General features: G+C 43.1%; 1 protein-coding gene across 1 annotated transcript in view; it reads left to right on the top strand.

The window, feature by feature from the left end:
- The window catches only part of Pkd1l1 (polycystin 1 like 1, transient receptor potential channel interacting), a 154494-nt gene that overhangs the window by 39361 nt on the left and 94677 nt on the right, over positions 1-20456 (top strand). The window contains 8 exon segments of the mRNA XM_021178465.1: positions 1586-1709; positions 2178-2506; positions 3625-3687; positions 6882-7058; positions 9352-9429; positions 11191-11333; positions 12859-12979; positions 16804-16915. Of these exon segments, the coding sequence (XP_021034124.1) occupies positions 1586-1709; positions 2178-2506; positions 3625-3687; positions 6882-7058; positions 9352-9429; positions 11191-11333; positions 12859-12979; positions 16804-16915 (1147 nt within the window).

The following is a 20456-nucleotide window of genomic DNA, read 5'->3' as shown; positions in this document are numbered from 1 at the left end:
CTGATGCAGTGCCTAGATGGACAGCATGAGGACTAAATTAGAGGACACCAGCTGATGGTGGTACAGAATAGCTTGCTGCTAGTGGGGTGGAATTACTATACTTTGGGGAACCAAAGAAGCCAGCTGTGTGGTGAGACTGGATCAGCTGAGTCTGAGCTAATCTTGTCTGCACACTCCCTTCTGACCTGCCTCTCTGTGACAGATGCCCAGTGGGACCTGGCTCTATCTTTCAGTCCATAGTACTTCCAGATAAGGATGGAAAGCTCCTCTCAAAGATGCCACTTGCTTGGGTGAATAATAACGATCCAATTTGTTAGTCTACGTGGGAAGCTGAGGCTCACCGAGCATGGGAAAAGAGTTTACTCAAGTCCAAATGAAGATGACCACAGCTGGGAAACAGGAACTGCAATTGCTCAGCATAGGAGTTCTTGAAATGACACCAGAGGGGTCTCTGGTGTTTACAGCCTAGGGCAGGGCTTACATATCAAACTGACTGCTAGAATTGCATCAGTCAGTAGGAAAAGTGCAGGATGTGGAAGGAAGGATGGAAGACAAAGACAGAAAGAAGGAAGGAAGATCAGAAAGATGGAAGGGAGGGAGGGTCTTCACTGGGGTATGTGTTATCTCCCCTGTGTTGGGAAATCTACCAGGTCAATCAGAATGACTATAGGGTCTTGAGTCTCAGGCTTCATGTTTGCCTGGGCTGAGGAGTATTATGAACTCATTATTATTATTGTTGTTGTTGTTGTTGTTGTTGTTGTTGTGTTCATCCTTTCTTATACTACTGCACTGAGTAGTGGGATGCTGAGAAGTGAAGCTGAGTCCCACAAGTAATGACCCAGAAGAGCTGGGCTTCTGTGCTGGGCAACCAGCTCTGCTCAGTCCCAACTGCTCAGTTTGAAACCTTTAAAAGCAGATCTTGGAGTACATCTGCCCCCTGACAGGGACATTCAGTGGGACTGTGCCCATCACAGGGTTCTGAATTCTGAATTCAAGACTAACTAGACTTCCTGAATCAAAGCCCAAAGTGTCAGTGAGACCTATGGTAGTGACCCTGACAGTGCTTAAACTTCAAGGCTAGGGCTGCCTGGGACAAACATCTGAGAGAACTCTGAATAGGGTTGCCACCATCCCCTCCACAGTACCTTATAGAACTCAGGGAAACAAATTCACTAATTCACTGTAAAGGATACTACAGAGGACAGAGGTCTGCCCTGGTCAAAAGCAAAAACTGCTTTTAACACGTCACTTCTATGTCTATGCATTTTTTTATTTGTCATTACTCCTTTATTCCTTTATCACAATTCCTAGAGATGCCTTTAGAGTTATTTACTGGATCCTTGTTGTCAGGGAGAAATGATGATTAGGAGAAATTCTTTCCAGAATACGGAGAGCAAGCTCCAGGGGAAGAGTTGTGAGGGCCTTCCCCACTTACTCTTGCTTGGGTCATGCATTGTCCTCCACACCACCAGGCCAGAACCACGTGCCAGAGGAAGCACAGGCTTCCAGCTCATGTCCGGTTTGTGTCAAGTAGCATGGTGTTACTTTTCCTGGGAAGGTGTGAAAACGCATTTGTTCACCCCAGATAGGGCACAGAGATACATTGATGATAAGTCTACTCCAGTCAGGGGCATTGTTGAGGAGTTAGGGACAGGAGTGTGGGGTGACCTAAACACAGATATGCCACCCAAAGGCCCACTGCAGCATGGGTAATGAGTCATGAAAACTGCCTTTCTGGAACCCACCCTATATACTCTGGTGTGGTTCCCCCAGACCACCTGCAGGTGGGGACAAGGAGAAATGTCTGCAGTGCAAATCCTGAGGCCTTCTGCCTGCTTCTGCTAGGGACCATTGATGCCAAGTCCCCCACTGTTTCTGCATCATTTTGTTTCTTGTATTTCCATGACTATGTAGGCTACTGCAGCAAGCTCCTCAGCCCCATGATGGTGATGGTTACGCCAAGCTCACAGAAAATATGTTTACCTCCCAAGTAGACATGCTTATGTAATCTGTATAAGTTTTTATCATATATTTGTGTGTGTGTTAGATGAACCACAGTACATATATATAGGAACCATCTTGCACTATCCCATGGCCTACACACACACACACACACTTTGGACTTTTAGTTCAGAATTTTAACCCTGTCACACCCATGTTTAAGTCCCCTTCTGTAGTACTGTGGGGCTGCTAGGTGCCTTGGCACTTGGGACCAGTCTGAAGTCATCTAAGTCCGATCTGCCATCAAATCTGAGAGCACCACTGACACCACACTCACCGGAGCCTTCACCCATGCCCCTGGGCTGGACAGCTCTTTCCAACCTGGGAAGCATTTCTGCTGAGTCCACAGCTGGTGGCCACCACGTTCCCGCTTCAGGGGCTGTGGCAGGCTCAGGGGAGCCTGTGGAGGAGTATAGCTCACTGAGTTCCCTGGCTGAGGAAGCCCTGATGACGAACAGCCCTGCGGGAAGCTGGCCCTCCCCCAGCTCTTCCACTGACTTTGATGGTAAGTGCCACCATCTCTACACATTGATCCTTGTATCTAGCGCCAGGCTCACCAGGGAAGGAGGAAATCTAATGGGTCAGGTTTAATGTTACTCCCACCTTTGCCCTGAGTCTAAGAGTACTGTGTGTGAGGTCAATGCAGATCCCAGCTTCAACCTCAGAGTACTAAAATAGTATTTTGTTCTTGTTATCTTGAAACAGGCCTCAAATTCTCTGTGTAGCTAACCCTGGTCTTGAATTCTTGATCTTCCTGTTTTCATTGTGTAAGTGCTGGCATTATTGGTATGTGCCACCATGTCCCAGCTTAGAGGTAGTTCATTCTTAACCCTGATATGAGTGACAGTGTTCCAGGGACAGATTACCCTTAATAAAGTGTTCCACAGAGGAAGGGGTTACACGATACTTTATTAGTCATACAACAAAGAAAATTGGATCAAATACATTGGCAGCGACCACCAATTGGGAGCTTACAGTCAAGTGGGGAAAAGGTATATAGGTTTTGGATCAACAACACTTTTAGCTGTGGATTATAGCAAATAGTTCTCTGCTAAGAATACATTTTAAAGGTTTTACTAATCCTCAAAAAGACGTTCACTCGGACTTAAGGGTAGACAATGAATGGCAATTTATTTATTTATTTATTTATTTTACTAGGTATTTTCTTCATTTACATTTCAAGTCCCCCATACCCACCCCCTACTCCCCTACCCACCCACTCCCACTTCTTGGCCCTGGCGTTCCCCTGTACTGGGGCATATAAAGTTTGCAAGACCAAGGGGCCTCTCTCTCCACTGATGGCCGACTAGGCCATCTTCTGATACATATGCAGCTAGAGACAAGAGCTCCTGGGTACTGGTTAGTTCATATTGTTGTTCCACCTATAGGGTTCCAGATCCCTTTAGCTCCTTGGGCGCTTTCTCTAGCTCCTCCATTAGAATGAACGGCAATTTGAGGGGACTAAAAATAGTTTGGTTCTGATCTGCAAAATTCTAACTCTCCATAATCATGAAGTTCTAATCCTACAACCTTACAAAGCTTCCTTGGGAATGTGGTGGGGAGGGGGCGTCTCAGTCTACAGCATTTAACACTAACGGTGTCTTCATTTTCCTTTTTGTATAGATTTTGAAGCCTATTATACCGACATCCAAGAAGCAGTGCTATCCCTAGGAAGACGCCCACCAGGTAACTACTTTGAGCACTGCTCCCATGAGAAGAGCCCTGCATCCGGGCTCACTGTATCCCAGCCCTCCTGGATTCACCATGTTTGCTCCTTACATCAAAGCCACCTATTAATCCCCCAGGGAATTCTCAAGAGAGAATGTGAGCCCCTCTGCACAGCAGAACCTGGCACAGACCTCACTCCTCAACCCCTTACTGCTGGATATTTTGAGCTTGATGATCCCAAACCCTTAGTGGGCTAACAGTAGACAATGCAAATCCAAGATGCCTTGCACAGTAACAGGCCTCCCTTTGTGTTCTTCCCAACTTGCCTCCTTGCTGATCGTTCCTCTTGCAGGGTCCCTCTCTTTCCTTACTTTGTAGCCTCCCTCAGCCCCATGATAACCCCCATAGGCTAACTATTTTCACCCCTATCTATTCTAAACAACTGACTTCTGAACCAGTGATGTGTTCCTGTGTTTGTCTTATATACACCTGACATCTTCACAGAAACTTCGTGGCTATTTTATTCTGCTGTCCCTAGAACCATCTTGATTGGTTGCAATTGGTGCAAACATAGGGTGATCAACTTGTCATGTAAATGGATGATCAGTATTGATCTATGTTTCTGCAGAGTTGACAGACAAGGAGAAAGAACAGTGGCTCTATCTGAAGGACTCTGGCCAGCTTGAAAGTGGCCAACCTGGCTCCAGCAGGCCTTGCCCTTCTTTTCCATTCCCTCTGCCTTGCTAAAAACTGTTAGATTACATTCCACCAAGCTAGCCACCAAGGTCCATTCCCTTATTTGGCCACTTCCCCCTCCTGAGGCTGACTACTAACTAAGGTCAGCTATCAAAGTATTGAAGTCCAGCAATCACACGCCCCCTTTGGCTCGCCTAATTAACATGCCCAGTTAAATTAAACACCTCAACCTAACACGGGGTTTCCCTGTACTTTTATAAAGCACCATTTTCCTATGGACCACATCTGTCTCCTCTCTATGCAGAGACAGTCCTTTGTCCCTAGGACAAGCACCCATTTCCCTCTCCCTTGCCCCTTTCTCCCCTCTGCCTTGTTCCCTTCCCCTTCTCCCTCATCCTCTATCTCCTGTCTTTGTCTCTTATTCTCTACCCTCTGTCCCTCCGGCACAAATCTCTTTTTTTCTGATCCTGACCCAAAATGATATCTTATGCTGTCTGTCTAGAGAACAAATGAATGATTGGAGAGCTATTTCTACCAAATGAATAGGCAGGTGATTAATTTGCTGAGTGAATGTGCAGTCGGTCTGTTTGATCTATCTTTTAAATGGGTAAGTTAATGTGTAAGTTTTCTGCAGTGGTTTCTTCTCTCCAGCTGCCTCTTGAGTTATGATTTCATCAGCTCCTCATGTTTTACTCTCTGTATCATACTTCTTTGTGTGAGCTAGTCTTCACAGGTGGTCATAGGAAGGAGCAGAAGAGAGTCCTGGAAAACAAAGTGTGTTATTGTCTACAGGTCCTAGGAACATAGGTGTGGCCTATGAGGTCTTGTGAGGAAGCCTTAGGAAAGCATGAGCCCCAGCATTCTTAGGGTTCATGAAAGAGCAATGAGACAGGCAACAGGTGCTTTAGGACCCAGCAGTCTGCATAGTTCCAGTGGGCTGTAGGCAGTGTGGTGACGCCTGGTAAGGGATTGGTAACTGGTCACCTGTCACCTAGCCCTGAGTCGAGGAAAAAAACTGTTTCCCAGAGTGTACAGCAGTACAGAGAGGACCTGGTTGTGGATCAGGTAGGCCTGTTCCCATCTAGGCCTCCATATCACTAGTGATTGGGTAGGTCAAGACAGGTAACCTCTTTCTAGCCAGAAAGGTGGCTTTTTTTCCCCTCCTTTTTCATTTATTTGTAGGACACTGAGGCACATTGCATTGATTGGCTATCTTGTTACTATTTTGTTTTGTTTGTTTGTTTGTTTTTTTACACTTCAGAGTTTGGTACAGTCACTTGGTCCCAGGCTCCTGGGCAGAAAGTCATGTCAGAGTGAATATGTCTAAAAGGAATTTTCCCTTCATGGTGGACAGGAAGCAGAGGGCCAAACAGGGAAAGACTGGAGACAATATGCCACCAAGCACCAACCCGCAGTGAGCTTTTCCCAGCTGGGTTCTGTCTTCTAAAGTTTCCAGAACCTTCCAAAATAGCACCACTTGCTGAGGACCATGCATTTAACATGGACCCATGGGATAACTTCATATGCAAGCCATAAAAATCATACTGAGCACAACAAAATTTTGTAGTACATACACAGGTCTGTTTCAGGACTCGTGCTTAGTCACACAGTAGGTGCTGAATCCGTAATAGCAAACAGACAAAGCAGGCATCATGGTATCCTCTTCAGAGTATGACTCTTTCAGACAGGAGCCACCCTAACTCCTCAAGGTCTGTTGCTACCGTATCTTGTGCCTGTGGCCTTCTCTGAAATCTTCAGTCAGCTATACCACCATCCCACGTCATTTCTCCCCAGATAGTGCAGTAGCTTTCTGCCTCTGCCGCTGTGCTGTATCTGTTGCCTGGAGTCACACTCTACACAGCATCCTGAGGCCTTTCTCAAACACATACCAGATGGTTAGTTTTCTCTGACTGCCAGTGCCTTCCTGCCACTTATAAGACAGAAGTTCCTGTCTGTGGCTGCAAGCGTGTCTTGACTTTACTGCCCATATTCTGTTTCCCATTCCTTTCTTCAGCCACTCACAGAGAATGGGCCATTCCTACTGCACTTGGTTTCTACTCAAACAGAAACGTCTTCTAGATTTTCACTGAACTCATCCTTTGCTCTGAATCCCTGCTCACTGCCCTAACAGAAGCCTCCTTCCTTCTCTTCTCCACATTTGCTTTCTCTGTGATCTGATGTCTTTTTCCTCAGTCATTTATCATTAGCTGAGCTTGCATTATAAAATTCTAGACCACAAGGTGGAAGGAAAAAAATGGAAGAAGGGACAAAGAGAGGGAAGGAGGGAGAGAAGGAGGGAGGGAATAAAGAAAGGGAGGGTAAAGAAAGACATTATAGAGTGGCCGATAATAAGACAAGTGTATTGATTGAAAATTCATACTTACAAAAGGTATTGTTTTAGAAGTACAATATTCAGCAGCCATGGAAATTGATATTAACATCAACTTTGAAGCATTCATGTTTCACAAGACTGTGACTGTTCCTTTTCTCTCCTGTGGTATGATTTATTATCTTAGGGACCAGTACAAACTTCCAGGAAGCAGGACCAAGCCTGAGTGCTGAGGAGAGTACCAGTTATGGGGACAACCTGCTGGGCCCTTTCCTCCACACAGGTAGAGCAAAGCCAACTCTCATGATCGACTGGCCCAAGGCCCTGGTCAGCCAAGCTGTCTTCCATGGCTACACCACATCAGGTATGAACATGCTCTTTGCACCCTGGAATTTATAGCCATTTCAGAAGAATATGGGAATCGGCCCTCAAGTTTTCCCAAGTCTTCTGACTTAATGGATGAGTAGAACCATCCAGCCTTTCCTAGTCACGTTTCTCCCTCTGTGGACAACAGCCTATGGCTCTGTCTCTAAGGATGTTCAGATGTTCCTTAAGAGTCCCCAGGTGCAGATCAGCAGGGAACTTCCAATCTGGCTGGCACTCCAACACATGGCACCTGTCTCTCTCTATGACCTGGCATAGAATAGATGAGCCATTTACACAAATGAATCAAGCAGAGCTGGCCTGTGGGGAAGATGAATGAATGTCTAACTTTTCTCCCTGAGCATGGGCATGTTGGTTGGTCTGCTCTGATGGTTCACTATCTTTCTGAGTACATGTGAATAGGTCACCCTCCATAGGCCTCTTAGGGAAGCTATGGATTTCATACTATTTTTAAGTAATTTTCTCCTTGTTCTTTCTAATCATCTGTCTTGGGTCTTGGGTCTCTCCAAATTTTAAGGAAGACTAAACAGGATGAGTCAGCTTACTCTTGCAAGGCAAGAGTTAAGAAATTTTCATAACAAATATTTCTAAAAATACTCAACTTGTCGGTCATACTTTAACAGATAAGTGAAATTTATAAAAATAAAAACTCAAACACTGGGCTTACTGTAAAGGCACAAAATGAGATCTTACCAGAGTTCTGTAGTTACTAGGGAAACCTACACATTTCTGAGCTGAGGGTGACAGATCCACCATGATACTGCTTCTGTCCGGTGCGGGTGGGCTGGGTATGGGAATTTAGGTTCCTCAGAAGGCCAGTAACCAACAGGCTAGTGTCGTTCCCAAGTATAAGCAGGACATGTAACTGGTTCTAGGAACCTGCCCTGGCCTTCACAGGTCAAAGACTGATGATCTCGGGTCTTATAACTCTCATACTGTTCTGGAGGCCAGAAGCTAATAACTTCTGGGAACTTAACTTTCTCTTGCTATTCTGTGGCTAAAAGCCACTGGTTTCTGGCACTTAACTCCTGCTCTTAGCAGCAGGGGATGAGGTAAAGAAGTTTTAGTTCTTAGGGCTCTTTGCTCTCTGGCTCAGGGTCCCCTCACTTGCCAGCCAAGAGGCTTGGAATTCATTAACTCTTCATGAACCAGAGAGAAAAGAAAAGAAGATAAAGAATGAAAAAAGGAAAAGAGAAACAATTCTTGCACACAGAAAAAACACTCACTCTGGATGAAGCAGAAAAAGAAGCTCTACAACCTTTATCTTCTGTTCTCAGTATATCTACTGTCTCTAAACCCTTACCTCATACAGCTATCAGGCAAAACTGTTACAGAGGATGATTGATTATATCATTTTTCTAAATACTGTTACATTCCAGTAAGTTTACAGTAAGTTTAAGACAACAATTCTTGTCATAAATCGATTAGACTTAAGCAATAACAGAATTGTTTACATGTCTTTCCATTAAGACTAGTATCTCACTAAACACCCATGATCTATTGCCCCATAAGATTATTATAAGTTTAAAGCAATAATTCTTATGTCACAAGTTAGCACAGTTTTGTCAGGAGACAAATCATCTGCCTTGTAACTTATTAGTTTTGAAGTTTTGTATAGATAAAATAGTCAATATTTCCTTTTTGTCCTTGTACCCACAATAACTTGTCCATTCTCAGTTTTTAACCTTTATTTACCAGGAAGTTGTCTTATACCTAACCTAGAAGGAGTGTTTTCCTAGATCATAAATTTGTTCCAATCCTGCTTTCTTTTTCTAGTGCAGTTGTCCCTTAATGCATAGATTTACAGAACTCTTATTTGAAGCTTTTATACTATAGAGGACTTGAAATTACTCATATAAATTTAGGAATTCTATAAAATCACTATTAGGAATTATGAAATCATCTATGTGTCTACCATTACTACCTGAGAGTACATCTTCATGTTGATCTGCAGAAAATCTTCCCAATACTGTGGGCTAATGCCCAGGAATCATCAGGCTCTATAATAATGGCCAGAAAAGGCATACCAGCAGCAAGAAGAAGCAATCCTGGGGTGAAGTCTCTTGGAATTTTGACTCATAGAGCTCGCACATCACAGGCCTGGCCAAAAAAAAAAAAATGGTGGACCATCATTCATTTGTATGTCTTTAGCCTTTTCTAGATGGCTTCTGACAAACCAGGGTATTACTTAATCCTACACCCCTGGAGCAAAGTGGTGCTCACTTCTGGGAGCCTGCTGACTGCCATTTCATGTGGACTTTTCCCTTCTGTAGGTATCATGGGACCAGCTGTGACAATAAAACCATTCTCACTGAGCAGTGGTAAGACCTATGTCTTACAAGCTTCTGTAGGTAAGTCAAGGTAAAAGTTGGATCTGGTATGGGGAGCCATGAAGACTTGTGTCATTATTTTACTTTTCCTTAGAAGAAATAGTGACTCTCTCCTGTAACCTCTTGTTCTGGGCCCCACCTCTCTCTTCTCTCCTGTTGCCATTACCCCATTATTTGTTACTAAGATTAGTTGCTGTCATGTTCTCATTTCTAGTAAAGTCAGATGCATTAGAACCAGGTAAATGATGATCAATTACTGTCCTTCTTGTATATTTGATTTTTGGCTAGATACCTGAGTAAGTCAGCTTCCTTGCATATATTTAATCACAATGAGGTATCATTGACATTCTTCTGAGTGATCAGTGTGGACTAAAACTTACCCACAGAGTTACCTTGCCCAGAGAGCCCCCCAACTCTTTCTGCATTTTTATGACTAAATCTGAGTGCACTTTGGGGGGGGGTAACTTCTAAACATTCCCTTATTTCTGGAGACTTACAGTCCTACTTAACAAGTGTGGAGGATTCAGTCAATATCCTGGATTGACTATCCACATTTTTGCACTGCTTAGAGCCCACCATGAGCCAGGTATAGTGGCCCAGCTGTAGTACCAGTAGTTGGGAAGCAGAGAGATGAAGATTGCAAGTTCAAGGCCAGACCCTACCTCAAAGCAAAAATAGATAAGCAAAACTAACTGTGCACTTCCAGTTCTGCCTCTTCTGTTTGTATCTACATCATCCAAGGAAGAAGCACAAGACAGGTTGTTCTCTACTAATTCATAGAGAGGCTCTTTTGGATTCTCACTGCTGCTGGGAGCCTCTGCTGGCCCTGTCCAGATACTAAGGCCTGGGTCCCTGCTTCTCCCACACAGACAGTGCTGGCTTCTGTTAAAATGGATGCCTTTTGCTTTTCAGTTGCTCATGTGATGCTCCTCTCTCTACCCCCGACCCTCCCCACACACACATAGCCTTTCTTAATTGAAGAGATCCCTGGGATTCATCCCATAGTCCCAGGGTCCTGTTCAGTGTCCTCTGCTATCTGAGAGACTTGAGCTCAGGCTCTAGGTGTCTTGCTCAGCTGTCTATCACTCAGCCCCACAGCAACTTTCTAACAGCTTTGCTTTCCTGTAATCTCCCCATCACACATGGCACCCTGTGGCTATCTTTTTCTGTGTTATTTGGGGGAAATACTCTTGTCCCTCTGTCTCTTTCTTAACTTGGTATGCAATTCATACACACAGTTGTTAGCCAAACCCCATCTTCTTCTCCAGGGATATGGCTGATCATCACAGCAGAACTAGTCACTCTATCCTCTTGGATTTGGCTTGGGTTAAAGGGCCTATTTTCTGTAGTTGACATAGTCACATAACTGTTAAGAAAGGAACACAGGCAATGTTCAACCTACTGGAGGCTACATAAACAGTCCCCACAGGACCAGATGAGGAGTCATGCAATGTGATAGAGAAAGCTCCAGCCCAGAATTTATCCTCAGAATATGCTACTTTAAAAAAAATACAAATAATAATAATCAGTGTAGACTGATTGATAATGCAGAAAGTAGACATGGTATTTAATTACTGGGGAGTAATAACTATGCCTGTTGTTATACAGCTGCTCAGAATTTTTAGGGTGATCTTTATAGCACATTCTAGATACAAGCTGAGGACATGGGAAATTGTGTTTGTGTGTGTGTGTGTGTGTGTGTGTGTGTGTGTGTGTGTGTGTGTGTATTCTCCACTATTACTCTTTATCCTGGCTGAAATATCCACCCTGTCTTTCTCTTAGCTTCAAAGGATGTCTTACTGGGCAAGGCTCAGCTCTACTTAAGGGTCAACCAAGCTCCGCAGGACATGTCTTGTCAGGTGCGACCCCACCATGGTATGGAGGCATATACCATCTTCAGTGTCTTCTGCATGTCAGGGAAACCGGTATGTGAGACTCTTGAGACCCCTGTCCTGAGGAGGGCAGGCAGCCACAATTCTTGGGAGTCATGGGAGCTCCTTACTTGGTGGGCTGCAGGGATGAGCCTGTCCTGTAATATGGGAAAGTTTCTCCTGCATGAATGGGGGCCTTCCCCTACTAGTGAGAGCAGCTTCCTCATCAGAAAAAGAGGATCCTTGCAGGGGTTTGCCAGGAAGTCAGGAGGATCTGCTGCCCATAAGCATACAAGTAGGGGGTGGGAAGCTCATCCTGAGTCCTAACCCCATCTCCATGATGTGGCTCTGACCTACACTTGATCCTTTGTCCTAATTTGGGCAATGAAGAAATCATTGTGACTTTTTGCACAGGGTCTTGTGAGGCTTTAAGGAGAATTGGGTGTGAAGGGATTAAGGCCACCTTTGAGATCAGGTGGCAGCACAGTAGGAGGCTGTGAATTTTCAGTCACTGTCCTCTGGCTATGGACAGAAGCTACCTGCCCCGGAGCTGTTCTGCTCAGGTTCCGTCTCAGAAACCTGCCCTCATGCACAGAGAAGTAAGGCCTGGGCCTTCTGTGAAGGCTCAGTTCCTGGGACCTCAGCTTCCAGCACAGGGCATCTCCATGCCTGCATCATGCCTATCTGTGGAGAGCTGAGACACAGGACTGCTGTCACTGCTGTGAGGGTACTATAAAAGTCTGATTTGCAACTGTTAGGGAAGTGGTTCTCAACCTTTCCAATGCTGAGACCCTTTAATATAGTTCCTCATGTTGTGGTGACCCCATCCATGAAATTATTTTCATTGCTACTTCATAACTGTAATTTTGCTACTATTATGAATCATAATTAAATATCTGTGTTTTCCAATGGTGTAAGGCAACCCCTGTGAAAGTGTCATTAAACCTCAAAGGGATCACAACCCACAGGTTGAGAACTCTTGTATTAGGGTGTCTAAATGCCATGGACTCCTCAATCCATGGCAATCGGACTCCTCAATCCATGGGAATCAGGGGTTCCAGCAGATGGGCATAGAGTCGGCGGGAATTGGGGTAACAAACAGACTTGACACAAGGGAGTGTGGATCTGAATGTAACTTGTCAAATCAAGCAGCAAGCTTTTTATACAGAAGAAAATAGGGAAGTTAGGTGACACACCGGCAGGGTACAATGTTTTATGTAAGGGATCCTTACATAAAACAGAGGAATGCAAACAGGAAGAACTGGCAGGCACCAACTAGGTTAAAATTCAATGTTAACAACTGGGAACAAAAACAGCCCCACCTAAAGTCAGCTTAATCTTAGAAGCCAGGGGCAAGGGCTTTGTGTCCTTGCCATAGTTCCTATTCTAGTCTATTGTATAGTCCACCTTCCCCCTAGGCCATTGTAAATACTTGTTTGTGTGTTGTATTCAATTTTCCTTCCTTTTCTTTCTTTCTTTCTTCCTTCCTTCCTTCCTTCCTTCCTTCCTTCCTTCCTTCCTTCCTTTCTTCCTTTCTTCCTTTCTTCCTTCCTTTCTTTCTCCCATGATTGGATCATAGGACTTTCATTATGAATTTCGTTACCGGATAGGAAACACTTCCTCACACACCCTGTACCGTGGACAAGACACCCAGCATTATTTTTTATTGCCAGCTGGTGATTCTTCAGACAATTACAAAGGTAAGTCACAGAGCCCAGCATGTTACTAGGTCTGCCTACATCTCTCTCCAACCTTTTCTCCAGCTTCTAAAAACTATAAATAATTTAAATGGCCTAGAAATTAAAATAATCTATTCACCTCAGTGAATATAGGCCTGTTACCTGTCTTTTAATATAGAATGAATATTAAAAACATCATCAGCAAATTGGGATTTTTATATCCTAAATTTATTTTCTTTTGTTTGTTTGTTTGTTTGTTTGTTGTTGTTTTGTTTTTTTCAAGACAGGGTTTCTCTGTATAGCCCTGGCTGTCCTGGAACTCACTCTGTAGTCCAAGCTGGCTTTGAACTCAAAAAGATCTGCCTGCCTCTGCCTCTTGAGTGCTAGAATTACAGGTGTGTGCTGCTATCACCTGGCTTATATCTTAAATTTCAGTCAAAATATAGATATTTCCCCCTTTAAAGTTAAGAAAGCATTTTCTCTCTGACACTTTTCCCATATCCTCCAAGTAGAAGCATTTTCTCTTGCTTCTAGATTCAAGTCACACTGAGCAAACTTCTCTGACAATGTTTCGCTAAGCTTTGTTATGTTCGGATTAACGTGATGATGCCTTTGTATTTGCATGTGAGCTTGAGTTTTCCAAAGCCAAGGAAACAGAGTAACCACCATAGTGGGCAGTGCTGAGTGGATAAGGGAGATAACTCTTTTAATACTAAAATTGCATTCACCTGCTTCTGGAAATTTTTTGCATAATGGCTACACATGCCAAGTACCCCCACCTCTTGGTGGTAGCCAGAAGGTCATCCTAAGAGCTGGGTCAAAATAGAATTTGTTTTAGACAAGGATGCTCAACCTCAGTAAGCATCCCTCTTATGATGCACGTTACATTAACAACTGACATGGTCCCTTTCCTGAGAGCCGCATGCAGGGGCATGAGTACCTCTTTGCACCAGACAGCCATAGTTAACAGGCCTAGACAGATGTATAAATATAAAAGTTTCTCAGCACCATGTTTGAATGAGGAATATTTTGACATAATCTATAGAACCAAACTTTAGGTCACAGGCCTGGGACATTATCAATTAAATGTTGCTCAAATCCTTCATGTGATATACACTGCTAACTGTCATTTCATTAGATTCCCGGTGAATGCCTGAGTTCACAATTACAACAGAATAAATATGATCAGCAAAGCAAGCCTAAATGTAGTAGAGCAGATGTTTAATGTTTCTCACCTTGTCCCATCCTTTGCATGAGTGAAAATAGCAGTTACTACATCAAATTAAATTAAGTCTTACCTAAAACCTATCCCTTTTCTCCCATCCTCTCTCTTGATTCAGAGCATATTTTCTGTGGTGGGGGTACTTCTTAAAACTGGAACTTCCAGGGGTCCACACAATCATAACTGGCTCAGAATCTTGGGGGAAAGGCAGAGCCCAACATTTGAGCTTCCCAGAAATTGGAATTTACATGGCCAGTGCCCGTGTCCTAAGAAGAACTGACATCCAAGTTAAGTCTCCAAACTCTAGTACTGGATTTAAGGTTGGGTCTCCTATATACATACTCAAGGTTCACATGTATGCTGCTCTTCCTGTGTGGTACACACAACTGTACATGAGGCTATCACCTAAACGCAATGTCACCAGCAACACTCCTCATCATACTTTTGAGCAGTGGCTCTCAACCTTCCTAATTCAGTGACTCTTTAATACAAACCCTCATGGTGTGGTGACCCCCCAACCATAAAACTATTTTGATGAAAAGTAAGTATCCGATATACAGGATCTCTGATATGCTATCCCCAAAGAGGTCAAGACTCACAGGTTGAGAGCCACTGCCTTTGGGCCTTTGTTACATGAGAGGATTCCCAGGTCCATCAACTAGCCATTTCTTGCTAGATATATACAGATGTTTTTATGTAAACCTCCCCTCAGATTTCTTCTTTACCTTTTCCTGTTAAATCTGTCTCTATCATTTAGGATCTAAGTAAAATATGAGAGTCTGGACTACATACCCCATGTCCTTGGTACCCCATTTCAGCATTCCTTATGTTTTCCGTGGACAGGGACACTCTGAGGGGTGGGGTGGTCCTGCCTTCCATGAATGGATAATGATTTACCCCTGCCTCCAGCAGCACATGGTGACATCACCTGCCTGTCTGACCTCTATGATAATGAGCATTCACTGGTCTGTCTGTTCTCTATGACTCCTCCCATCTCCCTGTCTAATGAACATTCTGGTCTGTCTATCCTCTTTGACACTCACGGTCTGATGAGCATTCACTGACCTTCTTTTGGTGCTCAGATGTTAGGTTAGGCTGTAAGATCTCCCCAGAAGGGCAAAAGAACCTTTAGGTCTTTTTATGTATTGTGTTTTGTATTTGAATCCCTTGTAAACAAGCCATGACCATGGGGCAGGAGAGATGGCTCAGTGGTTAAGATGTACTTAGGTTAGAAAAGACCTGAGTTTGGTTCTCAGCACCTAGATCGGGTGGCTTACAACTGCCTATGGCCCTAGCTCCATGGGATCTAGTACCTTCTTCTAGCCTCTAAGAGCACCTACACTCACATGTACATAACCCTGACACAGACATACAGACAAACACATAATTACAAATAATTTTTCATAAGACATAAAAACCCTCCAAAGTACCATTCAGCTGGTCATGTACTCCTGGGCATGGGGCCTGCCCTTTAGTGTGGTTTGTATATCCAAGGAGATTCTGTTGAGCTCATTTCACCTTAATTTCTCTTTTGCAAGTTTTCAATTGGAGATAGCTTTTGAGCTAGAAATGGAGGCTTATGTCCACCTCCCCTCTCAGGGCTGAGATGCATCTGGCTTAGAGCCTCGCAGGTCCTATGCATGCTGCCATGGTCTCTGTGGGTTCATATGTGCGACAATCCCTTTGTGTCTAGAACGCCTTGTTTCCTTGGTGTCTTCTAGCCCCTCTGACTCTTCTACTCTTTCTGCCTCCTCTTCTGCTGGGCTCCCTGAGCCCTGTGGGGAAGGATTTGATGGAGACATCCCATGTAGGACTGAGTGTTCAAGGGTCTCTCACTCTCTGCACATTGTCCAGTTGTATATTTGTTCCATCTAATGTAGTAGGAAGCGTCTCTGTACGGCTGATCAAGACACTGATCATTGGGTATAGCTTTGTCTGGGCATTCATCTATCTTTCTTTCTTTCTTTCTTTCTTCCTTTCTTTCTTTCTTTCTTTCTTTCTGTTTTTTTTAACTTTATAGATCTTTTGATTACATATTATGGTTTCTGGTTTCGTGGTTTTATAGGATATCTCTATGTGCACATGTATATTTCTCTGTCTCTGCATCTATATGTATTTCTTGTGCTTTTTCTTTGACTTTTTTATATCTGTTCATTAGTTTGTTTTTCCCTGTTCAGATTTTTTTGTTTTTATTTTTTCTTATTCTTTTCTTTCTTTCTTTTTCTTTTTAAAGGTACCTGTTTCCAACAAAAGAGAGCTAGGGTGTGAAATAGGTGGCGAGGATCTGGGAGGAGTTGGGGGAATGTCAACTATAATCAGAATATATTGTGAGAAAAATTCATTTTCAATCAAAAATCATTAAAAGCAAAAAAGAAAAAAAAAAGAAAAGAAAAAAGCCATTCCCACCATAACTCATGGTTTTGCATAATTCCCAGTGATCTATTTACTGGTTTGCTGGTACCCTCACTGTGTATGATGCGAGAGGGAGAACAGCTTGCCTGAGTTTTGCCAGCACCCTGTACCCTGTCACCATCACCTATACTATTTTGCTGCTGTTGATGTGTAGACTCTTCTCTGCAGCTGTGTGTCCAGGATGACCCTCCTCTGTCATCTTCCTTCACAGTCATTGTTTCAACTGAGATCACAGATGGCCAAGGCTCCAAGGTGCAGCCATGCACTGTGACAGTGACTGTGCTACCCCGTTATCATGGAAATGACTGCTGTGACAAGGACTTGTAAGTAATAGGTTGCAACACAGACACCCTACAAGAGAGGTCGTCATCTCTGGAGAGATGACAAACAGCTACTAAAAGAACAACAGTAAATTGGCCTTCTCATGCTGAGCAAAGCGAGGTTTTCCCACAATCGGCCTGTTAAGTACCACTTGCACAGAACTGTGCATGTGCTTAACGCCCACGATTCTTTGTCTTTTTAAAGCATGTTTTAAACCATGTTTTGTAGCTGAGTAATATTTACTGAAATGCCTCACTTTTTTTACACATCAGCATGTGAAATTACCTATATTTTGTCTGTAGTAAGTCAGTGTTTTAGTTGGGGTTTATGGTTGTGAAGAGACACCATACCTCTGCCTTAGTTAGGGTTGTATTGCTGTGAAGAGACACCATACCTCTGCCTTAGTTAGGGTTGTATTGCTGTGAAGAGACACCATACCTCTGCCTTAGTTAGGGTTGTATTGCTGTGAAGAGACACCACGACTCTTGTATAAGATAACGTTTAACTGGGGATGGCTTACAGTTTCTCAGTTCCATTATCATCAAAGCAGGAAGCACGACAGCATCCAGGCAGACATGTGCTGGAGAAAGAGCTGAGAGTTCTACATCTTCATCTGAGGGCAGCCAGGAGGGGACTACTTTCCAGGGAGCTAGGAGGAGGATCTGGTCTCAAAGCCCATTTCCAGTGACAAACTTCCTCCAACAAGGCCACACCTTCTAATAGTGCCCCTCTATGGGCCAAACAGATTTTCCTGTAAGTTTTGGTGTGGGTGAGCATTTTTATTTCCTGGAGGTAGACTCAGTGGGTCATATGATATTTCTTGCTAGTACTTCAGCAGCATGGCATTGGTATTTCCACCAGTGCTGGATGAGGTGAGATATTTTCCTCTGTGCTAACTGTGTTGGGAAACTGAATTCATTTGGGAAGAGGAACCCTAAGATAAGAAAATGCCTCCATCAATTGGCCTGTAGGCAAGCCTTGGGGACATTCCCATGATTAATGATTGATGTGGGAAGACCCAGCCCACTGAGGGTGGTGCGCTACCCCCACCCTGGGTAGATTAGTCTTGCATCAACTAAGCAAGCAGGCTGATCAAGCCATCTGGAACAAGCCAGTGAGCAGTGTTCTTCCACAGCCTCTGCTTCCGTTCCTGCTTCCAGATCCCTGCCTTGACTTTCTTTCCTGAATTTCCTTCATAATGGAAGCTGTAAGATGAAATAAACCCTTTCCTCTTCAACTTGTTTTTTGGTTAATATTTTATCACAGCAACAGAAAGTAAACTGGGACAGACCTTAAATGTTAAGGTTTGTTTCTTAAGTCTCATTTCTTTTTATTCCACAGATACCCTGGGTACCCCTCCATGACAGTCTTATGCTGCCTTGACTGCTGTAGTTTTGTGATTTTTTTCCCCCCATATTAAGTATTGAACCCAGGGCCTAGTTCATGGAGGCCAAGCACTACACCACTGAGCCACATATAGTCCCTTGTCGTAAATGTTAAAGCTGAACTCATTAATTTTTATCTTCTAACAGTGACTCTTCAGAGTTTTTGTAATTCCTTTTGGCTTCTAATGTCAGCTTGTGGATTTCTGTAAAAACGAAGCAGAGCATGCATGGTGTGGCCAGCCTTGCTCTGTCTTACTCTGCCCCTCCCAGGACTGTGTGCCAGGGCTCTAGACACCTGCTGAACAGGATATAAAAATCAAAATACAGTGAAATCCCGCTGGGATTTTCATAGGTATTCTGTTGAATCTTTAGGCCAGTTTCAGTAACAGAGCTCTAAGCACGATTAACTCCTTCAGTTCATGGATACCTCAACTAGATTTCCATTTTTTCAACAGTGTTCTATAAATGCTAAATATATATATAAACACTTTTCCTCCTCCTCTTAGAAAGGACTTTATTATAAAGCCCAAGCTGATACTGAACACACTTTGTAGTCCAGACTATACTCAAACTGTCAATCCCTCTGCCTCAGCTTCCCTTTTGAGTCAACAGGCATATGCCATTATGCCTATCTGCATTTCATTATTTTGATATTATTACAAATGGAAATGTTTTCTTAATTTTAGTTTTGGATTCTTTATTGTTAGTGCATCGCAATAAAATTGCTTCTGTATATCGGTGGTTTATGTGTGGCTACTGAATATGGGCAGTAACTTGAATTTAATTTCTTTAGATATTTATGTCATATATTAAGTAACAATAGTTTAGTTTTTTTTAGTGTACCTTCTGGGATTTTCTACATATAAGCTCTATCATCTGTAAGTGCAAATAGCTTTACTTCTTTCTCCCAGTCAGGCTGCCTTTAATTTCTTGTTCTTCCTTAGCTAGAACATCAAATTTAATGATGAGCTGAGAGACAATAGTAGGAATCCTGGTCTGCTTTCCTGCTTTAGGGACAGTACTCGGCCTTTCAAGATAGAGTATGGCATGAGCTGTGTGATTTTCACAGTTATTTATTACTGGGTTGAGGAGAGTCTATTCTGCTCCTACTTTGTTCAGTGCTTTGAATCATGGGAGCATGCTGGGCTTTTTAAATTCCATTTCTAAACCTAATGTGATTATGTGGTTTTATTTTTCATTTATTCTGTGAAGATGTTACTGTCATTTGGATTTTTTTTATCTTCTCTGAAAGTATTAAGGTTTTTCTTCCAGGAATCAAATTTATTTCAAGGTATCAATGTAGAATAAGTCCAAGACAAGAGGGCTTTCCCCTCATAATTAGGATCACTAACCTTGCAAAAGGGGCTAGGAAAATCAAGCTAGCCCCATCTTAGCTCTCATCTGCTACAGTGTGAGACCAGACTCTTCCCCAAGAACAATGAAGCATAACGCTGCCACTTTGAGGGAGAGAAGAGCCCTCACCAGATATAAAACTTGCAGGTCCTTCATCTTCACATTCACGGCCTCTAAAATACACAAAATGAATTGTCTCTTAAGTTAAAAAGGTACAAATATTTTGTTCTAACTGCACAAACAAATCAAGACATAAGTTACAATCGGGCATTAGTTTTTGGATGGAGTCAATTTTGCATTTCAGGAATAAATCCCGTGTGCATCTAATCCTTCTCAGGATTGCTGGACTGGCGGGGGGGGGGGGGGGGGGAGGGCTTGCTCTCTTTGAGAAGCTGTGTGTCTCTATGCTTCAGAGATACTGGCCTGTAGTTTTCTTTCTTGGGTTGTCTTTGTCTGGCTATGGTATCAGGGGAAGGCTTGTCTCAATCAACCTGTAAATATTCTGAGTTGTAATATCTGGAAGATTTTGCGAATGGCAGTTACTAATTCTGTAATGATTTGATAGAAACTGCCAATGAAATCATTTGGGTCTGGAAAGGTCTTTGTGGGCTTTTATTAATTTAACCTCATTATTTTTTGTTGTTGTTTCTTCTTGAGTTAGTTTAAGTCGCTTGTTTCTTTAGGAATTTTTTCATTCTAGTGTATTCTCTAGTATTTTTGTGGACAGGATTTTTTAAGGGATAAATACTGTAATAGTTTTATATCTACTTGGCCAGTAGTACTTTTTTTTTTTTTTTTTTTTTTT

Source organism: Mus caroli, chromosome 11 (assembly GCF_900094665.2).
Source record: "Mus caroli chromosome 11, CAROLI_EIJ_v1.1, whole genome shotgun sequence".
Classification (NCBI taxonomy): domain Eukaryota; kingdom Metazoa; phylum Chordata; class Mammalia; order Rodentia; family Muridae; genus Mus; species Mus caroli.
The sequence above is the reverse complement of the archived record's forward strand: the minus strand, read 5'-3'. Positions and strand labels throughout refer to the sequence as shown.